Source organism: Neopsephotus bourkii, unplaced genomic scaffold (assembly GCF_033783945.1).
Source record: "Neopsephotus bourkii isolate Nb327-2 ecotype Australia unplaced genomic scaffold, CSIRO-AGI_Nbou_v1 NB_1846, whole genome shotgun sequence".
Lineage (NCBI taxonomy): Eukaryota > Metazoa > Chordata > Aves > Psittaciformes > Psittacidae > Neopsephotus > Neopsephotus bourkii.
Genome location: NW_026902319.1, coordinates 468,002 through 486,002, shown reverse-complemented (window position 1 = coordinate 486,002; position 18,001 = coordinate 468,002). Strand labels below are relative to the sequence as shown.

General features: G+C 53.3%; 1 protein-coding gene across 2 annotated transcripts in view; it reads left to right on the top strand.

The window, feature by feature from the left end:
* DPYSL3 (dihydropyrimidinase like 3) overlaps nt 1–18,001 on the top strand; it is a 28,346-nt gene continuing 10,345 nt past the window's right edge. The window contains exons 1-3 of one of the 2 annotated variants that reach the window (XM_061344036.1): nt 1–303; nt 15,473–15,561; nt 17,092–17,276. In XM_061344036.1, coding sequence (XP_061200020.1) covers nt 16–303; nt 15,473–15,561; nt 17,092–17,276 — 562 coding nt within the window. In that variant the 5' untranslated portion in view covers nt 1–15. Of the gene's footprint in view, nt 304–9,476; nt 9,613–15,472; nt 15,562–17,091; nt 17,277–18,001 lie in introns of those variants that run through there. The other variant, XM_061344038.1, reaches the window with a different exon arrangement.

The window sequence follows — 18,001 nt, the reverse complement described above, 5'->3', positions numbered from 1 at the left end:
GACCCGTCCGGTCCCATGGCGGCGGGCGGGCGGCGCGGCGGCGAGGAGCTCCCGGTGTACCTGGCGCGACCCGGCGCACCGGCGCCGCCCCGGCAGAAGCGCGGCGGGCTCTTCTGCAGCGTCGAGGGGGCCTTCGAGAGCAAGACCCTGGACTTCGGAGCGCTGCGCGTAGGGCAGCGCCGCGCCCCGCCGCCCGCCCGCCCCGACCCCGACCCTGCTCCCGGCCCCTGCCCGGCCGCCGGTGACCTCCGCACAGCCCAAGACGAGGAGCGGCTCCCGGACCTGGCCCCAGCGGATGACACGGTAGGGGCCGGCGCGGCGGGGAAGCTGGACGGGTGCGGCGGGCACGGGACCGGCGCTGGGGCTCCGGCGGTGGCGGGGCCTCTCCGGACCCCTGGACGCTGCCCACGGGCGGGGCTCGGCAGCTGCTGGCCCCGGGGCCGGTCCCGCTGGAGCCGGGGGCGGTGCGGGCGACGGGCCCCGGTCCCGCTGGCGAGACATAGCTCCTGGCATCCCTTGCGAGATGGGAGTGAGGGCAGCAGGTTGGCAGGGCAGACCGGCCGCCCTGCCGTCTGCCGCAGTGCGAGGCTCCTGCCCGCGGGACGCGTTCTCCGCCATTCCCGGCCCGGTCCGAGGGCCCTCACCGCGTTACTTGGGAGCGGTAAAGCCGAGCGCTAGAGCGGCGGACTGGGCTTACTGCAGTTGCTCGTTCTATACTTGAATGAAAGAATACCTGCCCTGTACCCCCTCACCAAGGAGGGGTTTAGAGCTGTAACTCCAAACAGGCAGATCCACAACTCCGAAGCACCACCCCAGAGGCGAGGGATATCCCATTGATCTGGAAGTGGCATTACTGAAGGTGTCATCAGGCACAAAGTTTCTCAAGTTGTGCCATGCTGAAGGTAGTGAACAGGTTCATCAGCTCCATACCACAAATCCCCTTGCTTTGTGGTTCTGGTCCTGTTTACACCAGTGTAAGTTTGGCTGGGAGGTGGTGAAGTTAATGGTGTTGGGTGAACTCCTCATGTGGGGGGTCAGTGTGCCAGTTTCTCAAAAGGGGCAGGGGAGACCACACGGGCCAGTGGTCAGTGAGCTCGCCTGGGGCTGAGCTGTTCAGTGAACAGTTGTCTGGGGTCCAGGGGTGAACAGGGCAAGTTCATAAAACCCATTTTTAAAAATGGAAGCAGAAATAACTGAGGTAAAGAGCGAGCCTGCAGCTTAGCCTGAGGGGAGTGATGGGTGTCCTGGGGGCCTGTGTCCAGAGTGTGAACCTCGATAACGTGTGTGATCTGGAGGAGCCACCTCACCAGCCTGATGGGAGCAGCAGCACTGAGATGCAATTGGCCTGCTTTGGTTTTGAGGAAAAGCATCAACCATCTTTAACGTCTGCATCTTCTGTAGGGGCTCTCAGCTAGGCAGTGATCTTGAGGTTTCTTCAGCCTCTGCTCTCTGGCTTCTTACTGGAGCATTCTTTGGTTCCTGTTTTTGAGCATTGCTCCTTTACAGCCTGTTCTAGAGTCAGGAACAAAGTTGACATTATTCCTCTCAGTACCAACCTTGTCCACATGGTTTGAAGAGCAGCTGCAGAACTGACCGCTGCATCAACAGTTTTATGCTGCTGTTGGGAAAGAAACAGAACCTCAGCCTGTCTGCAGGCTTTGCTACGAGCTTTGCTTTGTTAGCCCTACCAAAAATTTGAAACAGTCTTGTTCCTTTTTAAGGTCTTATGTAGATTTTTATCTCTGGAGTTTTGTAGCAGAGGTTTTCCTTCAACAGCCCCTCTTTTCATGATGATTTCTACTTCTAGATTTCTTCCTCTGAGGCCTTCCACCAGATAAGCATCAGGAACCAAACCCTTTTTATCTGCATGCCTTGCCTAAGAAAGTGGGAGGCTTCACAGATGGGTTCCTGTGTGTATATGGCTGGAAAGAATCCTATGGCTCGCTGCTCCAACTTTCAAGTTCAGGAGCTCGGGTGCTCCATCCCGAGGTGCACCGTGTGCCAACTTCTGCTGAACCCTGCAGATTCAGAGCACACAAAGGCTCTTTTGTCAGGGCAAATTGAACCTCTTTGAATAAATTCACAGATTAAGAGAGAGAGAGGTTAAGTCATCTACCTTTGACCAAGGAATATAGTAGGGAAGCTGAAAGCAAGAGACTGGCCTGCACGCAGGGCAGCAGGCAGATGTGTCTCCTCATCCTTGCAGTGAGCAGTTTCTTGGAAGCCCCCCCCCAGACCTTTTCTTTAGTTTTTTTTCTTTGTAATGGCATTAATTGCAATCAAAGTGGTGGCTGTTCTGCAGGAGGAAACTGCAGTGTGCAACATGTGAGGAAAATCAACCCATCAGTGTGAGACAGTCCCAGGTATGTGATTCAGTCTCACTGTGCTTTATCACCAGGCCTGCTGGAAGAGCAAACCCTGAGCTGTGGGTGCGGGCACAGTGAAGCTGTGGTTATGGCTCAGGTCAGCCAGGTGCCCGCTTGGCTTCACCACTGGGAGCCTGAGCTTTGCTGGCTGGCGCAGGGACGGAGCGGGTGATGGGTTGCTGGGGCCCTGGCTGCAGAGGCTCTGCCTCTGTGGGCAAATGGGCTTTGGGACTTGGTCGCATCCCGGTGCCCAGTCCTGGCTCTGGGCTTGCCCAACCAAGATGTGCCTTTCGGGAGGCTGCTTTCCCTGCCATGAGTTTGTGCTGCAGCAAGGGTGGTTGTTGCAGAGCACTTGAAATATGTAGGAACAGTGTTGGGGGGCCGGATTCTGCTCTGATCTGGACTGTTTTGCAGAGACCTTATTTAACAAGAGCTGTTTAACTCTGTGCAGGTTTCCCTCAGTAACAGCCTGTGTGGACTCTCAGGTTTTCCTGCAGTTTTCCTTGACAGTTGCCATGCCTTTTGTCTAACTGGAGTAGATTACTTTACTAAAATGAAGTCAAAGAGTGTTTCTGTGTAGGTCACAGACAAACCTTCTGAATTCCTGTGGTAAGGATGTTCACAGAGGGCTAGTAATGTGTGAATAGTGGAGAGCACTGGGCCTCTGCAGGGGAAACATGATTTAACAGAGCAGGGAAGGAGCCTTACGCTCTGTGCTCAGTGCCTGAGAAGAAGGTACAGCAGCAGCTTGTGGTAGCCTCTCCCATGCACCTCCTTGCTGCCCAGCTGTGCAGGCCCTGGGTTTTCATCCTCCCGAGCAGCACAGACGGGAGTGCTGCCTTGTTGCACTCGCCCCCGTCCCATCCCACTGCATGGTTCTGCCGTGAAGTCGTCATTGCCAAGGCAACTGGCTGTGGTCCCACAAACACGGCATTGCAGCGGCCTCACGGCGGCTGGGGCAGCTCCATCAGCCTGGCGCCCCGGAGGGCGAGGAGCAGAGCCAGGAGTGTGAGGGAAACCACTGGGCTGTGAAAGCCAGCGAGGGGTCTGTCCCCTCCCGAGGACCTATGGCACCCTGCCCTTGGCTTGCTCCTGGGCAGATGTGCCTTGTCCTCTCCAGCTGTGTGACACCCTCAGATCCGGTGTGATAGATTTTGGAGACGTGGGGCTGCCTGCACTGGAGAGCGAGGCTTGAACTGACGCGATCCTCTTAGTTTTTCTGACACGTGTAAAATGTGCTCTGACTTCAGCATTCAGCGTTCTTGTTTCCATTGCCAGTAATTTATAGCAGAAACACCAAGCCAACTGCAGCCTTTTCCTCATGGGTGAACTTAGCATGATCTAAAGTTGCAGTTTTTTGCCTTTTTGCACAGTTCTCCCAAAATCTTCCATTTGTGAAAGAGATCATAAAGCACTTGGACAGCATCAGTTCATAACCTCAGTATCACCCCATTCAGCAGAGAGCTCAGGTTTCTGTTTTGGTTTTACTTTTTTTTTAAGAGAAGAATTTGGAATTACATTATTTCTGGTATTTCTGCAGACAATAGAGCAAATCCAAGCCACTGGACTAGTTCCCACAATGCAAACAAAACAGGGAAAGCTGTGATAATTCACAGAGATAAATACTCTGATCTTTATTGAAAAAAAAATCCCACTCATTTTTCTGTTGGGCTTTTTTGGGTTTTTTTTGAATAAGAAATCGGATGCCTGAAGCACAACAGCAAGAAGTCAGTTCTTTGGCTGTTCATGCTGGGATACACGTTAGTGCCAGCAGTTATACAGAACTGCAGTTGGATAAACCACCCTCTGTGTGAGAAGACACAGATTTCAGGGGAGTTATGCAGTAGGGCCACTTCTATAAAGAAATTGGAGTCGGTTGAAGAGTTCCTGCTTGCTGCAAAGAGCTTTTGTGTTACCAGAAATCTCACCCTAACGGAAATAGTTTGATTTACCTTGTGGGAACAGTCCTTGGTTTCCTTCCTCCCATGTTCCTGGCTCTGGTGGTGAAGGCTGCACAAGCGGCTGCTCTGGTGTCGGTAGTGGCAGAGCCAGGAGCTGGCTGCAGATGTGAGCGCTGTGATGGCACTGGGCTTGGAAGGATGCTGTGGTTGTTACTCCGGGTGGTGATTTTCAGCCTTCTTGAAGCACATCTCCCCTCCCTGAAGGGGCAGGGCACTGGATAGGCTGCTTGGCATGACCTGCAGAATGAGCATTCCTGCTGCTGCCTTTCTCTTGTGTTGTGACCCTGGGGGACAGGGTTTAGAGGGAGTCTGGCCAGTGGTTTAGAAGGGGCTCATGTGCAGGGCAAGGAAGGATAGGGTTTATAATGTTCTTTATCTTCACAAAATGATACTCCAAAAGACTCTTTATTTAAAATAAAAACCCATTGATCTTGTTTCTCCAGATTTAACAGCTAGTAATAGATCCTAGCTATGGAACATTTTAGGGGAGCAATGGAGCATCACCATGAAGTACATAAAATGTATACCAGATTCTGTGGTGATAGCCCATTGCAGCAGGTTGGAAGAGGCGATGCTGCTTTTAATACTGTGTATTTTTTCTGAGGTTATCAGAAAACACAGCAAGAGCCGCACATGATGCGGCATCAGGAAAAGTCTGTTGTCGTGAGTAGCTTCCAGAGGAGCTGAGATTGCTTCAGTCTTGGGCACAGACCCACAGTGGGCTCACCCAGTGCACTGATGGGGGATGCCACAAGAACACCCACAGCAGGACATGGCATCTGAGATGCAGCAGCTGCTCTCCCTTGAGGCGATTCTGCCTGATGAAGCCCATCAGGGTACGAGGGGTTCTGTCCCTAGCAAGTTGCTGGCTTTAGGATGAGGGGCAGAAGTGAAGGGCTAATTCCCAGGTGTCTGTGGTCCTGACTGAGGTGCTGCTGAGATGTCACCAGGAGCCTCCTGGCAGGTAACGTTCAATCTGCAAACGTGCTTTGGGAGCCAGACTACATGAGCCACTTGGACATTTCTTCATGTTCTTGCAAATCTGTGTGGCTTCTGAGATGTCCATTTTAGGAAAGAAAGGAAAACCATAAAAAATTCTGGGAAGCAGCTAAACTTTGTGAGCTTTGCAAGGCAAGACTCACTGCTGTCTCACTTGGAAAAGGCTTTGGTGTGTTGGAAACTCCTCTAAGCATTTTTCTATGAACATAGTTGAAAGTGTCAAATGCAAACTTCAGTAGGTTTAAATTGAATTAAACATTTCAATTTGTGGTTTGGTCGCAGCAAAACGGTTGGCTCTGACCAAAATATTTTTTTCCTTTTTATCTAAGATATCAGTACCTTCAACAGGCCAGAATAGCCCCAGCTGACTAGGTGGATACAGCTCCATAGGGAAACTGTATGGGGAGGGTGTGTGACTTGTTTAGCGGGAAGCTTTATGCATCTGTGTTAGATGCAACTCTTCTCTGGTATCACAAATGACCTGGAAAGAGAGGTACAGCATGTGTGGAGTTGACAGTGGAGCTGTGAATGCCAGCTGGAGAGGAACGATCCCAACATGACCTTCGGGATTCGGAGACGTGATCCAGGAATGACAGAAAGAGATTCAGCTCTGAAAAGCACAAGCAAGCAGACCTACAGAAGGACTGTGAAATGTACAAGATTTTGTGATGAGACCCAGAGAAGTAGTTTCATATGTGTGGCCTACTCTTCAGAGGTTGTCTGGGGGCGTGCAAGCTGTTCACTGATGGTCAGCCCTAATCCCAAGGAGAACCATGGTGGAGACAAGCTAGAGCTGCATTTGCTCGGTCACTTTACTTGCGTGGAAGCTTTCCCTACACAGACCCCTTCCATTGTCACCTCTGCCACGAGGTGGAAGGCGGAGGTTGATTTTTCTGCTGAGGAGCAGTTGCTATGGATGGCTGGAGGAAATAGGAGGAAGAAACACAAAACAAACATGCCAGCAGCCTTCCTGGAGACAGGGATGAGAAGCTGGAAAATACAGCTGGACCTTGGCTCTTTCAGCAGGGCTGACTCTCAGCTGTGGGTTGGATCCAGCAGTATCTTTCCCATTGCTCTGCTGGGAACAGCTGAATTCCATTTTACAGCACACGGATTTGGATCCAATAACGGGTTGTTTCCATTCAGTGAGGGGGGAGAAGAAGTGATGCTAAGCAGAGAGCCCAGACTTTGCTAGTCCTTGCTTCGCAGGTTAAAGGTGGCAAGACAGGTGCCTTTATTTCATGGACTTGGGCTGGCCTGCCCATGCTCTGAGGGAATTGAGTCACTTCAGTGGAAATCCAGGTGTTCTTGTGTAGCCAGAGCTCATCTCATGGAGGGAGCTAAGTGTGAAGCAGAAACCATCTCTCTCCTGGCTTGGCATTAGCATTTTGGGGTGAGTGGGCTCTCCTAACCCAGACATATCCATCCAGGGAGCTATGGAAGCAGCTTCAGGTATCTCCCACAGGTTGGTGCTCCATACTGCAGTGGCCATTGCAACGTCCAGATACCTTGCTGCTCCGTCCCGGGTGCTGGTGTGGCTACAGGCATCGTGGATGCGCAGGGATTGCTGTGTGCAGGGATGTCTTCAATCTGTGCTTGAGCACCTCCCAAGGCCCTGTCCCAGCTGTGGTCCAGCAGGCTGGGTAGCTGCTGTGTCTGGAAGTGTTGGGTAGCTGCTGTTTTGCCAGTCATCCCCAGAGTGTTGCCTGCAGGCTGCCCCTTGTTGCACAGCGGGTCACAGTGCCTGCGGTTTTGCTAGGATGAGGTAAAGCGAGTTCAAACTGCACAATAAAGATTCACAGAAGTTCTATGTCAGTGGAGAAAGGAAGTGACAGGAGGTACCTTTCACATCGTGGTGAAATAGCTGAGCCTAGTAAATATCCTGCTTTTCAACATATGCATTGAAGAAATGAGGAAGGAGGGACCTGAGTTTGGCTCAGACCTTCCCCTCATGGCAGACTGATGTATGAGGGAGTGGGGAGAGGGCAGAAGGGGCTGAGCTGCCATCATCGCGTGCGGCACATGTTCTGGCCCCACGTGAGAACAGAGCTGTTCCACTGTTGTAGGTGCGCTTGTCCTGTGTGCCGTGTGAGTCTGGATGTGTTTGTGGCTGGGGGTTGGGTCAGTTTTCAGCCTAGGTTGGCTCTTCTGAGGCTTGGAGAAGGCAGATGTCAGCTGGGAAGGGAGCCACGGAGCAGGGACCTGGAGGCTTGGATTGGGTGGGAATAGTAATGGTAATGGTAATGAAAGGGGCATGAATGCTGTGCTGCGGCTCTGCCTTTCCAGCATGCCTTTGGAGGGAGGTGATCATCCACTGGAGCTGGCAGGGGATAAACCTGCTTCTGTCTCCTATTATGAGCCAGAAGAGTACTGTCGTTTTAAAATAACTTTCCATTTGACCATGCTTCTTGTTGAGGATGTTTTGAAGCACACGAGTAGTGTCTCATTGATGCCCCTGGCGAGGTCCTATGGAAGAAAACCCCTCTTTGTCCATTTTGAGTGTTTTGGGCCCAGGCAGCATGTTTTACTGTGATTTGTGTGAGCATCATGTAGTGAGCAGGTGGGGAGCACATCTCTGCAAAAGAAGGGTCTGAAGCCACCTTGGTTGCCCAGCATTCAGGGGGCTTTGGGCACTGTCCGAGTGCTCATGTCATCAACATCTGTCCTCATAGTCATTTATCTATTAGTAGCTAATTAGCTGCTACTGTTCCTCTTACTTCAGACAAAATAACATGGTGCCACCCAGCATGGGGATACTCTTAAACTTGCTGGGAGATGAGTGAATGAAGTTTCAGGATGTTTGGCAACAGGCGTTGAGGGTCTTTCTCATGTCCCACCCTCAGCCAGTCTAATTTCAGTAGAAACCAGGACCCGTTCTTGAAGCATCGCAGCATCGTGGCAGCACAGTTCAGCCTGGTGCCTTGCCTCCTCCCCATGTGCTGCTCAGTTGCAGAGGCTCTGGCGCAGTGCTGTGTATCCCCAGGGAGGGGAAGGCTTCAGCCCGTCTCTTGCCAGCTGCAGGGTGCAGGAGCGGGGGAAAGGGAGGCAGTGGACCAGCTGCGCCATGCAGCCCTTGCAGTTTGCAGGTACCCTCCTAGTCCTGGCAGCAATAAGTAATATTCTTGAGAAGATGCTGACTTTAAGCTGGTGGAAACTTTCTGGGTTTAGAATAAATATGTATCCAGTAAAAGTTTCTCAGAGCTTCAGTGCAGGCAGAATAACAAACTCAGTGAGTAGTAAAAGCCTTGAGCTGGATCACTGAGTTGATGGAGGCATCAAAGCTTGTGTTGAGGGAGGGCTGCCACACCAAGCTGTGTACTCAGACCCTTCAGTAGGGGGATTGTATAATTGACGCCATGGAGTGTGCCTGTGCTGAACCCCACAGCAGAGCAGTACTCAGGACACGTGGCCGTCACCCATTTGAGAGCTTTGTAGCTGCAGTGTCAGGGGTGTGCCATGAAGGTTGCTTTGCTTGTGCACATGCTGGTGAGCAGAGGGCTCTGTGGATTCCTGCAGTTATGTTGTAGTTTGGAAAACAGAGGAGAGGGTTGGGTGTTGATCATCCAGGTCAGGGTGCTAGAGAAGAGCTAGAAGTTGCCCTGTGTAGGATTTGGCTAGGGGATGCCATAGATCGTGTCTCGGCATACGCTGAACACTTGTGACCTTCCCGCCGCGATCGCAGGTCCTTAGCGCTGCCAGCACCCGCAGTGTTTCCACAGGACACGCGATTCCCGGGGGCAGACGCGTGGTGCATTTTCTTGCTCCTTAGAAGTCTCCAATTGTTGTGCTTGTGACCCGGGGCGGAGGGTGACCCGTGTGCCACAGGACCACGGGGCCTGTTCTCGGCCTCGCTGTGACCACATGGGAAGGTGTCAGCTCCCGCCGAGCCGTTGGGTCCCTGCTCCCCCGGTGGCCGCCGCTGCACCCGGGTGCAGACCCGGCCCCGCTCGGTGACCCCTCGGCAGCCACCCCGAGCCCCGGGCTCCCCCGGCAGAGGGGCTCTGCGCGGTGACCGGTGCCGGCTGCGTGCTGGGCCGGACCCGGGGCGGGGAGCGGAGCCCGGTAACGCCGCACCGGGAGCGGTGCCCGGTGTCGAGGTGCCCCCTGGCGGCCGCGGGCGGCGCTGTGGGCGGGGCGGGCGGTGTCGCCGGTGGCGGCGGGCACGGCGGGCTCGGGCTCGCCTTTGTGCGGAGCCGGCGCGGAGGGCGGCGTTGGGCTGGGCCGGGCCGGGCCGGGCAGGCAGCACCATGTCGTACCAGGGCAAGAAGAACATCCCGCGCATCACGGTGGGTGCCGCGGACGGGGAGGGACGGGGCGGGCTGCGCGGGGGGCGCTGCCGGTGCCGAGCGCCCCGTGGGGCCGGGGCCGGGGTCGGTGCCTGCCGGGGCGGTGGCGTCGCCGCGCAGACAAAGAGCCGCCGCCCGCGCAGGTGCCCCGGAGCCGCGGGGGGACCCGGGCTGCGCACGGCGCGGTCAGTCCGGGGGAGAGCTGCTGCGGCGGACGGTGCCCGGCGGCGCCCGCTCCCGGAGCCGCCCCGCCTCCCGCAGAGGTGAGCGGCTCCGCAAACCCGCCGTGCGGGCGGGCCCCCTCCGAGCGCTGTCCCGCAGGGCGTTCCCTGCTCCCGGTGCCTCTGCATCAGGTGCGGCTGCGGCGCGGGGACCGCACCCACAGCAGCCCGGCCGCGGGGCGCTGTCCGGTATCTTCGCTTCGGGGGCGCGGGGAGCCCGGTCCCGCCGCCACCGCTGCCGCTCGGGGGCTTCCGTGCCCGGCCCCGCAGAAGAGGCTGCAGCAGCTGCCCGGCCCCGCAGAGGAGGCTGCAGCGGGCTTGCTTCGGGGAGAGCGGGCAGGGCTTTCGTTTCCCCGGTGCCTTGTCGCTGGTTTTACATGGCTCCTGATTGTTCTTCTGAGGGCGGCTTTGGCCCCTTGGAGAAAAAGGAAAATCGAAGCACCAGCGTTTCATTATTCTTTTTAATGTACAAATGTGAACAAAATGTTCCCAGAGAAGCACAAAGATCGTTAACGCTGTAAAGAGAAATTCCTTTGTCAACCCAGACTCAGCTGCTTTAATAAGCAGTGTTGCCACTTTGCACATCTTGCCTTTCCTGTATCCTTAGACCACCATGATGATAAGGACATTGCTTCTGCGGGTGGGATTTCCCTCGTTCTCTGGGGCGTCTCTACAATGACCTTTATTCCGTTAGGCTTTATTAATATGCAGGGCTTGTTCCTGCTCCTCTGGGATCCAGCAGGAACTCTCACCTCAGTGGTAACAAAATCTCTCAGGTTGCTTTATTTCTCCCCATTAAATCCTTTCCTCTGCCTGCTGAAGCTGAATGCGCTGTGTGCGAGTGGTGTCTCCTCTGACTCCTGCAGCTTGGTTACCAGTCTGGGGACTCTCTTTCCCTGTTCTGCAGCATTATTGTGTCCCGGTTGGGGTGGAGAAGATGGCTCAGGAATTCTGTCAAATGACCCATATGCCCTGAACCCACGCCTTGAGGCCCAGGGAAGCTGTGAAGTAAAGTCAGGTGTCTCTGTTTTAGTGGGATGGCAGAAGGAATATCTCAGATATGGTGTCTCTCCTGGAACAAAGCCTCTTCTGTCCCTTTCTGCAGGTTGTGTCCCCCTTTTCCCCCCCCGGCATTCGTTTGACTGTTTATTCCTCCGTCTGAGGTTTCCACCCCAGAATCTGTTCTTGCACATCAGGACCATTGTGACTTCTGGGGCAGCAGATTGTCAGCTAAGATGCCCTCGTTAGGAGAGAGATTTTAGGGACTGTTATGTGCCATTAGGGCATAAGATACCTGAGAGACCTTTAAAGCATCACAGCTGGAGGCAGGTCTGGCATGTAGCTCATCTGTAGATCTCAAATCTGATAGTGCTGAGGCAGTGACCAAGCCTGCAAATGAAGGGAACCCTGGTTTTACCAAATAACTGTTAATAGAGCTGTTGGTTGAACCAAAATTGCCCAGTCTTTGTGGTTTGGTCACACTATCGAGGTAGACTAGAGTTCCCATGTGTTTTCTGGGTGTGCACCATGCCTATCGCATTCCACTGCCTGTCACAGCCCAGGAGTGGCACCTCTGAGATGTCTCTGGCACCTCTAAAACCAGTGAGGTCTGTGTGGGGATCTAGCATGTGATGTTGGGTGCAAGTGGAGAGAAAAGCCTCAGTTACTGACTAGGTGGTTGTTGGCAATCTGGCAGCCATCAGTCTGGCATTTCTTGCCATGCCCACGGGCTGTTGGGGATCACTGAGTGTAGCTGGTGGCTGCCCTCAGTCCCTGTGATTCCAGCCAGAGGTTTTTCCATGCTATTGTGTGGTGCATTAGTAAGGAGGAGACATGCAACTACTGATGAAACACCATCGCAATTAGTGTCTCTTATCTTACAAGGGAAAGAGTAGTAAGGCCATACACCTGCTTCCATGCACTATACTCATTATACTCTGGTGCTTTGTAAACAAGGTGAGCCCTATTCCTGAGTGGTTTCAGTAGCCTTCCGGAAGCTGCAGCCTCCCTTCTGCAGCATTACACTGAGAAATGTTAAAAGAGCCCCTGATGTTTTGGGATCTCAAATGACTGGGTGATGCTTAAGAGCATTAGGAGCAGAGTGTGGGCATGAGGGAATGAGCAATGGTTTTGAAAGCTTGGTCCCAAGTACCAACAGGCAGAGAGACAGGGAGTGTTCAGCAAAAAGACTTTCTGGCAGAGCAGGGGTGCTGGTGGTGATCCTGCCAGGCTTTGGCAGGGCTCTGCTGGAAGATGCTTCCAGGTGTGGCCTTGTGGGGCAGAACCTGGGCCTGCAGAAATGGATGCTCGGGAAAGGTACCACCACACTGGTGACAAGTGGGCTGTCGCTGGCTGCATGGAGACTTGTTGAGGCACAGTCAGGGGCTGGGCTGGAGCAGAGGTGCCCTGAAGAGGCTTCTCCTAGGTCAGGAGAAAGGTGCTGCCCGTGGAGCCTCCAAGGGTGTCTCCATCTGCTAACAATGGCTGATGACACAGACTGACACTGGCTGGCGGGGAGATGTGGTGGTTGAGGAGATGCACAAATGAGCCCTGGCAGAGGAAACAGTGCATTTATTGTAATCTGAGGCTGCTCTGGCTGCAGAAGCCTGTCTGTTAATTCAGACTGGTTTCCTTGTAACTGCTTTATTCTCTTCCTTTCTTGTTCACTGCCTCTGAATGTCTGGATGCACTCCTGAATGATGCCGGGGCCCATGGATGTGGTACGATTTGGCTTTCACTTATTTTATGCTATATTTCTCCCTCCATGCTGGGTAGCTGCCGGTGCAGCCTCCCTTCTCCCCTGTGGCACGGGAGTGTCTGGCAGATGGGCTCAGGGTGGCCCCTGAATGAATGCCTTGTTCCAGTTCCAGCATGATGGACCTCACAATTCTCTGTACTAACAGAGTTAGTAGCAGCGTTTCTCATCTGCCACAGAATGACCGTTTCTGTCTGTGGGCAGGCACATCTTCTGAGTTCATATTAACAGTTTATTCTGCAATTGTCAAGTGCTGCAGTTGCCTGGCCCCAAGCTGCCCGTCTGTGCTTGTCTCCCTTTTCTTCCCCTTGCCTGGTGTGCAGGGAGAAGGCAGGGCAGCATCAGCGTTTGCTGGCGCTCCCGCATGAGTTGGGGAGGTTTAAAGGGTGTGGGCAAGGCAAAAATAAAAGGAGGCCCAGTCATGTTACTGGATCTGAGACTTTTTCCTTTGTGTAGGCTAGGTAAAGCCAAGGAGGATCTTCCAGGGCACGGGGAACTGCCTAGGTGGGAGAAACTCTGTGTATGAAATATAGAAACCAGTCTTCTTCCCTGTGTTTCTAACCACGGACCTCATTCGTCCATAGCCGATGTCCAAAACTTGGTAGTTGCTTGGTAGTTTCTATCTTTGTTTCTTATACTGCTACTTAAATACCATTTGCCTCCATGGGAGCCATGGTTCAGGTGCCTGCCCGCTGTGACTGACAGGCTATACGCAACTGGCTGTGGTCACACATGGCTCATTTAGGGGTTTCTGAACTAAAAATCACAGTATTGTTTGTGAGATGAGAGTTGGAGAGACACAAAAGGAAGGACAAGCACCTGTGCTGGACGAGGAAGAGAACCAGTGGCTTGCCAACACCATTTGTTGGTGCTTGGGGTCTTCAGCCCCAAGGCTGAGCTTTACCTGGCATGTGCCCATCAGGGAAAGAGGCGACTGAGAGCTGGCCTGAAGACCTGGCACTCCCAAGCCAGTGCTGTCCTCCTGCCTCAGCTGTGCCTGGGGAAAAGATCTGCACAGAGGGTGGTAGTGAGGGTCCCCCAGGGCACCAGTCAGCGCTTGTATCTCCGTGTGCAGTTTGTGATCTGTTAAAGCTGTCTCTTTAAAGGAGCTGTGCAGGGGGGTCTGTGACCAGCATTGTGCCCTTACTCCCAGACTTTCCTTCCCCGTTAGACACCAAAGTTCCACTAGACCTTTGTGCTGACGTGCAGGCTTAGGTCAGGGGAGAAGAGGAGCTGACCCCAGGTCTGCTTGTGGGTGGGATGTGAACAGGGGAGCGACTCGACCCTGCGCTTTTCCTGGTGGGCGGCTCCGCTCCTGATGGGTGTTTGGCTGGGCTGAGCAGGGAAGGTAAATCCCAGTTGCTGGGACTCAGGTTGCTGGTCATCCGTACGGCCATGGGGAGGCCCTTGCCTGGGAAGCAGGAGCGAGGGTGGCCTTCCCGCTGCACCAGCGCTGAGCTGCAGCCCCACCGGGCGTTCTCATCCTTTCCCCACCCAGTTTCTTTGTCTCCACTGTGAGGATGAGATTGCCGTAAAAATGCACGTGGGTTTCTGGGCTTTGGCTGCTGCAAGCTGCAGGGATGCAGGGGATTCTTGTGCATCCTTCTGTTGCCAGGGAGGAAGCTGCAGATTACCACCACTGTGGTGATGTGCCCAGGAATCACCCCGGGGGGGCAGGTGAAGAACGAATGCAGGTCCCTGTATAGGAATTAATTGTGCAAGATCTTCACAGGGTGAGGCTGGTGTGTGAGCCCTGCTGAAGGCTCCTGTCAGCCCTGGTCCAGGCTTGCACAGTGGAAGGGGGGTGTACTCACATGCCAAAACCTGGGCTGTGGGCACCAGGGGGGAGCTGAGAGGAAAATTAGGGGAGCTTGAGAGCTGGAGGGTTGTGGGAAGCGTTTTAAGGTGTCAGGAAGTCTGCATTATTCTCTGGAGCAGCACCAGCAGCTTATGTCACCTGAATACATGGTAGCCCTGTGTGTGATGGGGCTGTTTGCCCCTGTACGGTCTGCAGCTGGGGTTCGGGCTTGTGCACGTGAAGGTAGAAGAGCAGGACCTTGACCTTCCCTGTTCCTCCTCCCCACGAGACAGTTCTCATTCTCTTCCATCAGTACGTGCTCGGTTGCCCAGGTCCACAGGTGTGAATGCAGAAGAACATAGAGTAGTTCTGGTCTGGGTGTTCCTCTGCTCTCTGGCTGCTCTCCTTTGGAGAAGGCTGCTGGCCACTCTAGGTCAGTAAAAGGAGAACAGAGGAGATGGTAAATGATGATATGGGAATGCAGTTGAGTGCCTTCTGGGTCTTGTGTAGAGCTGTGACATTGTGAAATGCCTCAGAAGGACTACCCTGAGCACTGTAGTGAAGGCACAGGTTCTAACAGCAGATGCATCATCTTCAGGGCTGCCTGTCATGTTGGTGATCTTCGCAAGGGAGTAACAGATGAGATAGAAATTGTCTTCTTTAATGCAACTGATTTTGTGTGGTATTTGGATAAAATTTAAGGACATGCCTTTAGAACAAACTTGCTCTAAATGCTGGTGTGTGGCTTGAGCTGCCTGCAGGTGTGCATAATGACCCGGTGTAGGCAGCTTTTGACTTCTGTCTGTGTATCTTATGGAAGCCTCTTTGCTGTGTCCCCAGTGGCTCGCCTGTCCACTCATTCTGCCTCAGAGGTGTTTCTGGCAGCACCTGCTCCACTCAGAAGCAGCCCTGAGGACTGAAAAAGTCATAGTCTTGCTCTTGTCCTTTTGTGTCAAGTGTTGGTACAGAAGTGAAGTTTCTGCTGTCTGATGCTGTAGGATCGCACCCAAGGAGGGCACTGCCCTGGCTGCTGAGGAGCGTCTGTGTTCTCTGCTACTGACAACTGCTGTGTGCTTCCCTTCACAGAGTGATCGTCTCCTTATTAAAGGAGGGAGAATAGTCAATGATGACCAGTCATTCTATGCTGACATTTACATGGAGGATGGCCTCATAAAGTAAGTATGGGACTTCTGTTATCTCCATCTCCCCTTAAATCGGTTTCAGGTTGATGTTTGTTTTGGCTTTTTGTGGATGTGATCTGTATGCAACTTGCCAGCCACTAAAACTTGATAGCCCTGGATACCTCTGCTGAGAGGCTCAGCTCTCTGCAGTGTGTGTGAGCAGGTATGTGATTGCCTGGCATGTTTGCATACAAACTCCAGTGACTGAATTGCAGTTTGGCTGGAGACTTCCTGATACCGTGTCCATGGTGCAAAGAGGGGCTGTATTTTGATGAGGTTGTTTTTAGCTGGTGACCAGAGCATTTGTGGCCAGGCAGGGCTCAGAGCCAGCTTCAGGTCTTGCTATGGCACAGACCTTCTGGGTGTCCTCGGGCAAATCTCTTAGCCTCATCTGCAGCCTGGAAGTCTCAGAATTTCATTGCCTTGGGACCAAAATACTCTTACAAGTGAATTCTGGTAAGAATACACTGAGCGGTTTAAATCTTTTGGTGATGATTCATCTCAATAGAAGCAGTGGAAAGAGCTGCTGGTTTATTGCTGTAAAGACAGTGGAGTGAGCAGCTCTGTCCACAGAATTTCTGCAACTCTAAGGAGAAAGAAAAACCAACCCTGCAAATTGACTGGAGTTGAACAAAATGCGAAAATGGAATTTGCTCCTCATCTACCTCCCTGGTGTGCCAGGGAAAATCAGAGTTCTTCACCAAAATCAACTTTACTTTTATCTTGATTTATCAGGGAAGACTGAGGAAGGCTTCAAGAAAATAGGATTTCTGAAAGAAGAGATTTGAAGGCTGAGTGCTACATATGGACAGATAAAAGGATTGAGGGGGCAGGGGGCTGAATGGAATCCTGAGGTTTGGGTGACCTGGCTGGGTATGCCTAGGAAGGAGACTGTTGTGTGCTAGAACAGTACAAGCCCCAAAGGACTATAATGGTATTTTAGGTTATGAGTAGATGTATACTGGAGCTTTTTAGGTTTCCTCTTTTCTGAAGGTATTTTTAGGTACTTGGGATTTTAGCTGCCTTCACTACGGTGTGGCCCTGCTGATAGCAAAGATGTCTCTCAGGGGCATCAAGGAGACAATATGAGAGGGGAGGTCTTTCTCTGTAAGTAAGCCTTAGACTTGAGCCACCTTGAGGAGGGCAGAAGGATGAGGGAGAGAAGAGCTGAGGGGTACAGCTTACTGGAAGCAGGGCTGGTGGTGTGTCGTGTGGGCATGCACCCTGGGTGAGCAGGTAGGACTGCTGGCCCAGCCCAGCGCCTGCCCAGACAGCAGGTGCCATCCTGGCCACCACCAGAGCAGTTGGACAGACGGCAGCCATCCCTGCGCCACGCAGCGCGTAGCTTTGGGCAAGGCAGGCAGCCGGTGTCACGCTGTGGGCTCTGGCAAACCCAGGCCTGGTGTGGGGCAGAGCGGCTGGCTGTGGTCTTGCCTCGGCTGCTCCCCAGCCGGCTGCTCACTCATTATGTTGTGGCTGGTCTTACTTCACGTGGGCCTCACTGTCTTGGTATGATCTCATCAGGCAGATTGGAGACAATCTGATTGTCCCTGGAGGGGTCAAAACCATAGAAGCCAATGGGAAGATGGTGATCCCTGGAGGAATCGATGTCCACACTCACCTGCAGATGCCATACAAGGGGATGACAGCGGTGGATGACTTCTTCCAAGGAACGAAGGCGGCCCTGGCTGGTGGAACCACCATGATCAGTGAGTGTAGCAGCAGGTCCTGTATGTGGCAGCACCCAGTACTCTTGGAACACTGCCCAGTTATTTCTTTTTCTCTTTGCTCTTCTCAGTCATCTTTGTTTTAAAGGTCCATGGCATTGTGCTTATCTTTTCTAGGCAGTCTAGAGATTCTCTGACAATGCAGTCTAGAGAGTGAGGACTGGGGTGAATCTTTGGGAGCCTTAATAATAGTGAAATGGGGGGCAGGAGGTTTGCATAGGGCCCCTTGCCCTTGCAAATCCTATATTCTGTAGTGCTTCATTGTCTGCAGCCACTGGTGCCCTGGGACCCTCAAAAAGGAGCAATGGCACAGCTTTTTTCCCCTGTTAAATAAAAATAGGGCAGCATGATGCTCAGATGACTCTGAGCAGAGGAACAGGGCAGTGTCCTGGCACCCAGCACTGCTCAGAAGTAAACAGTGCTGACGAAAAAGGAAAGGGAATTCTGAGGTCCTTCCCCGGAGAAAGAACATAGTTGTGCACGGGTTTGAGGTCTGGGTTTTAGTGCTGTGCAGGGTCACAGGTATGCGCACTGCAGGGTTTCTTGGGACGCAGGAGCAACTGTTGATCCTTGCAGCAAAGGCTTGGGCTTCCTGTCCTTCCCCCATTGGCTGTTCTTCCCTGGGGCCCAAAAACTAACTGTGTGCAATGGGCTGTGGCAGGGCATGGGGATGGCGGGGTGGGCAATAAGAGGTGCATTAGGGGTGC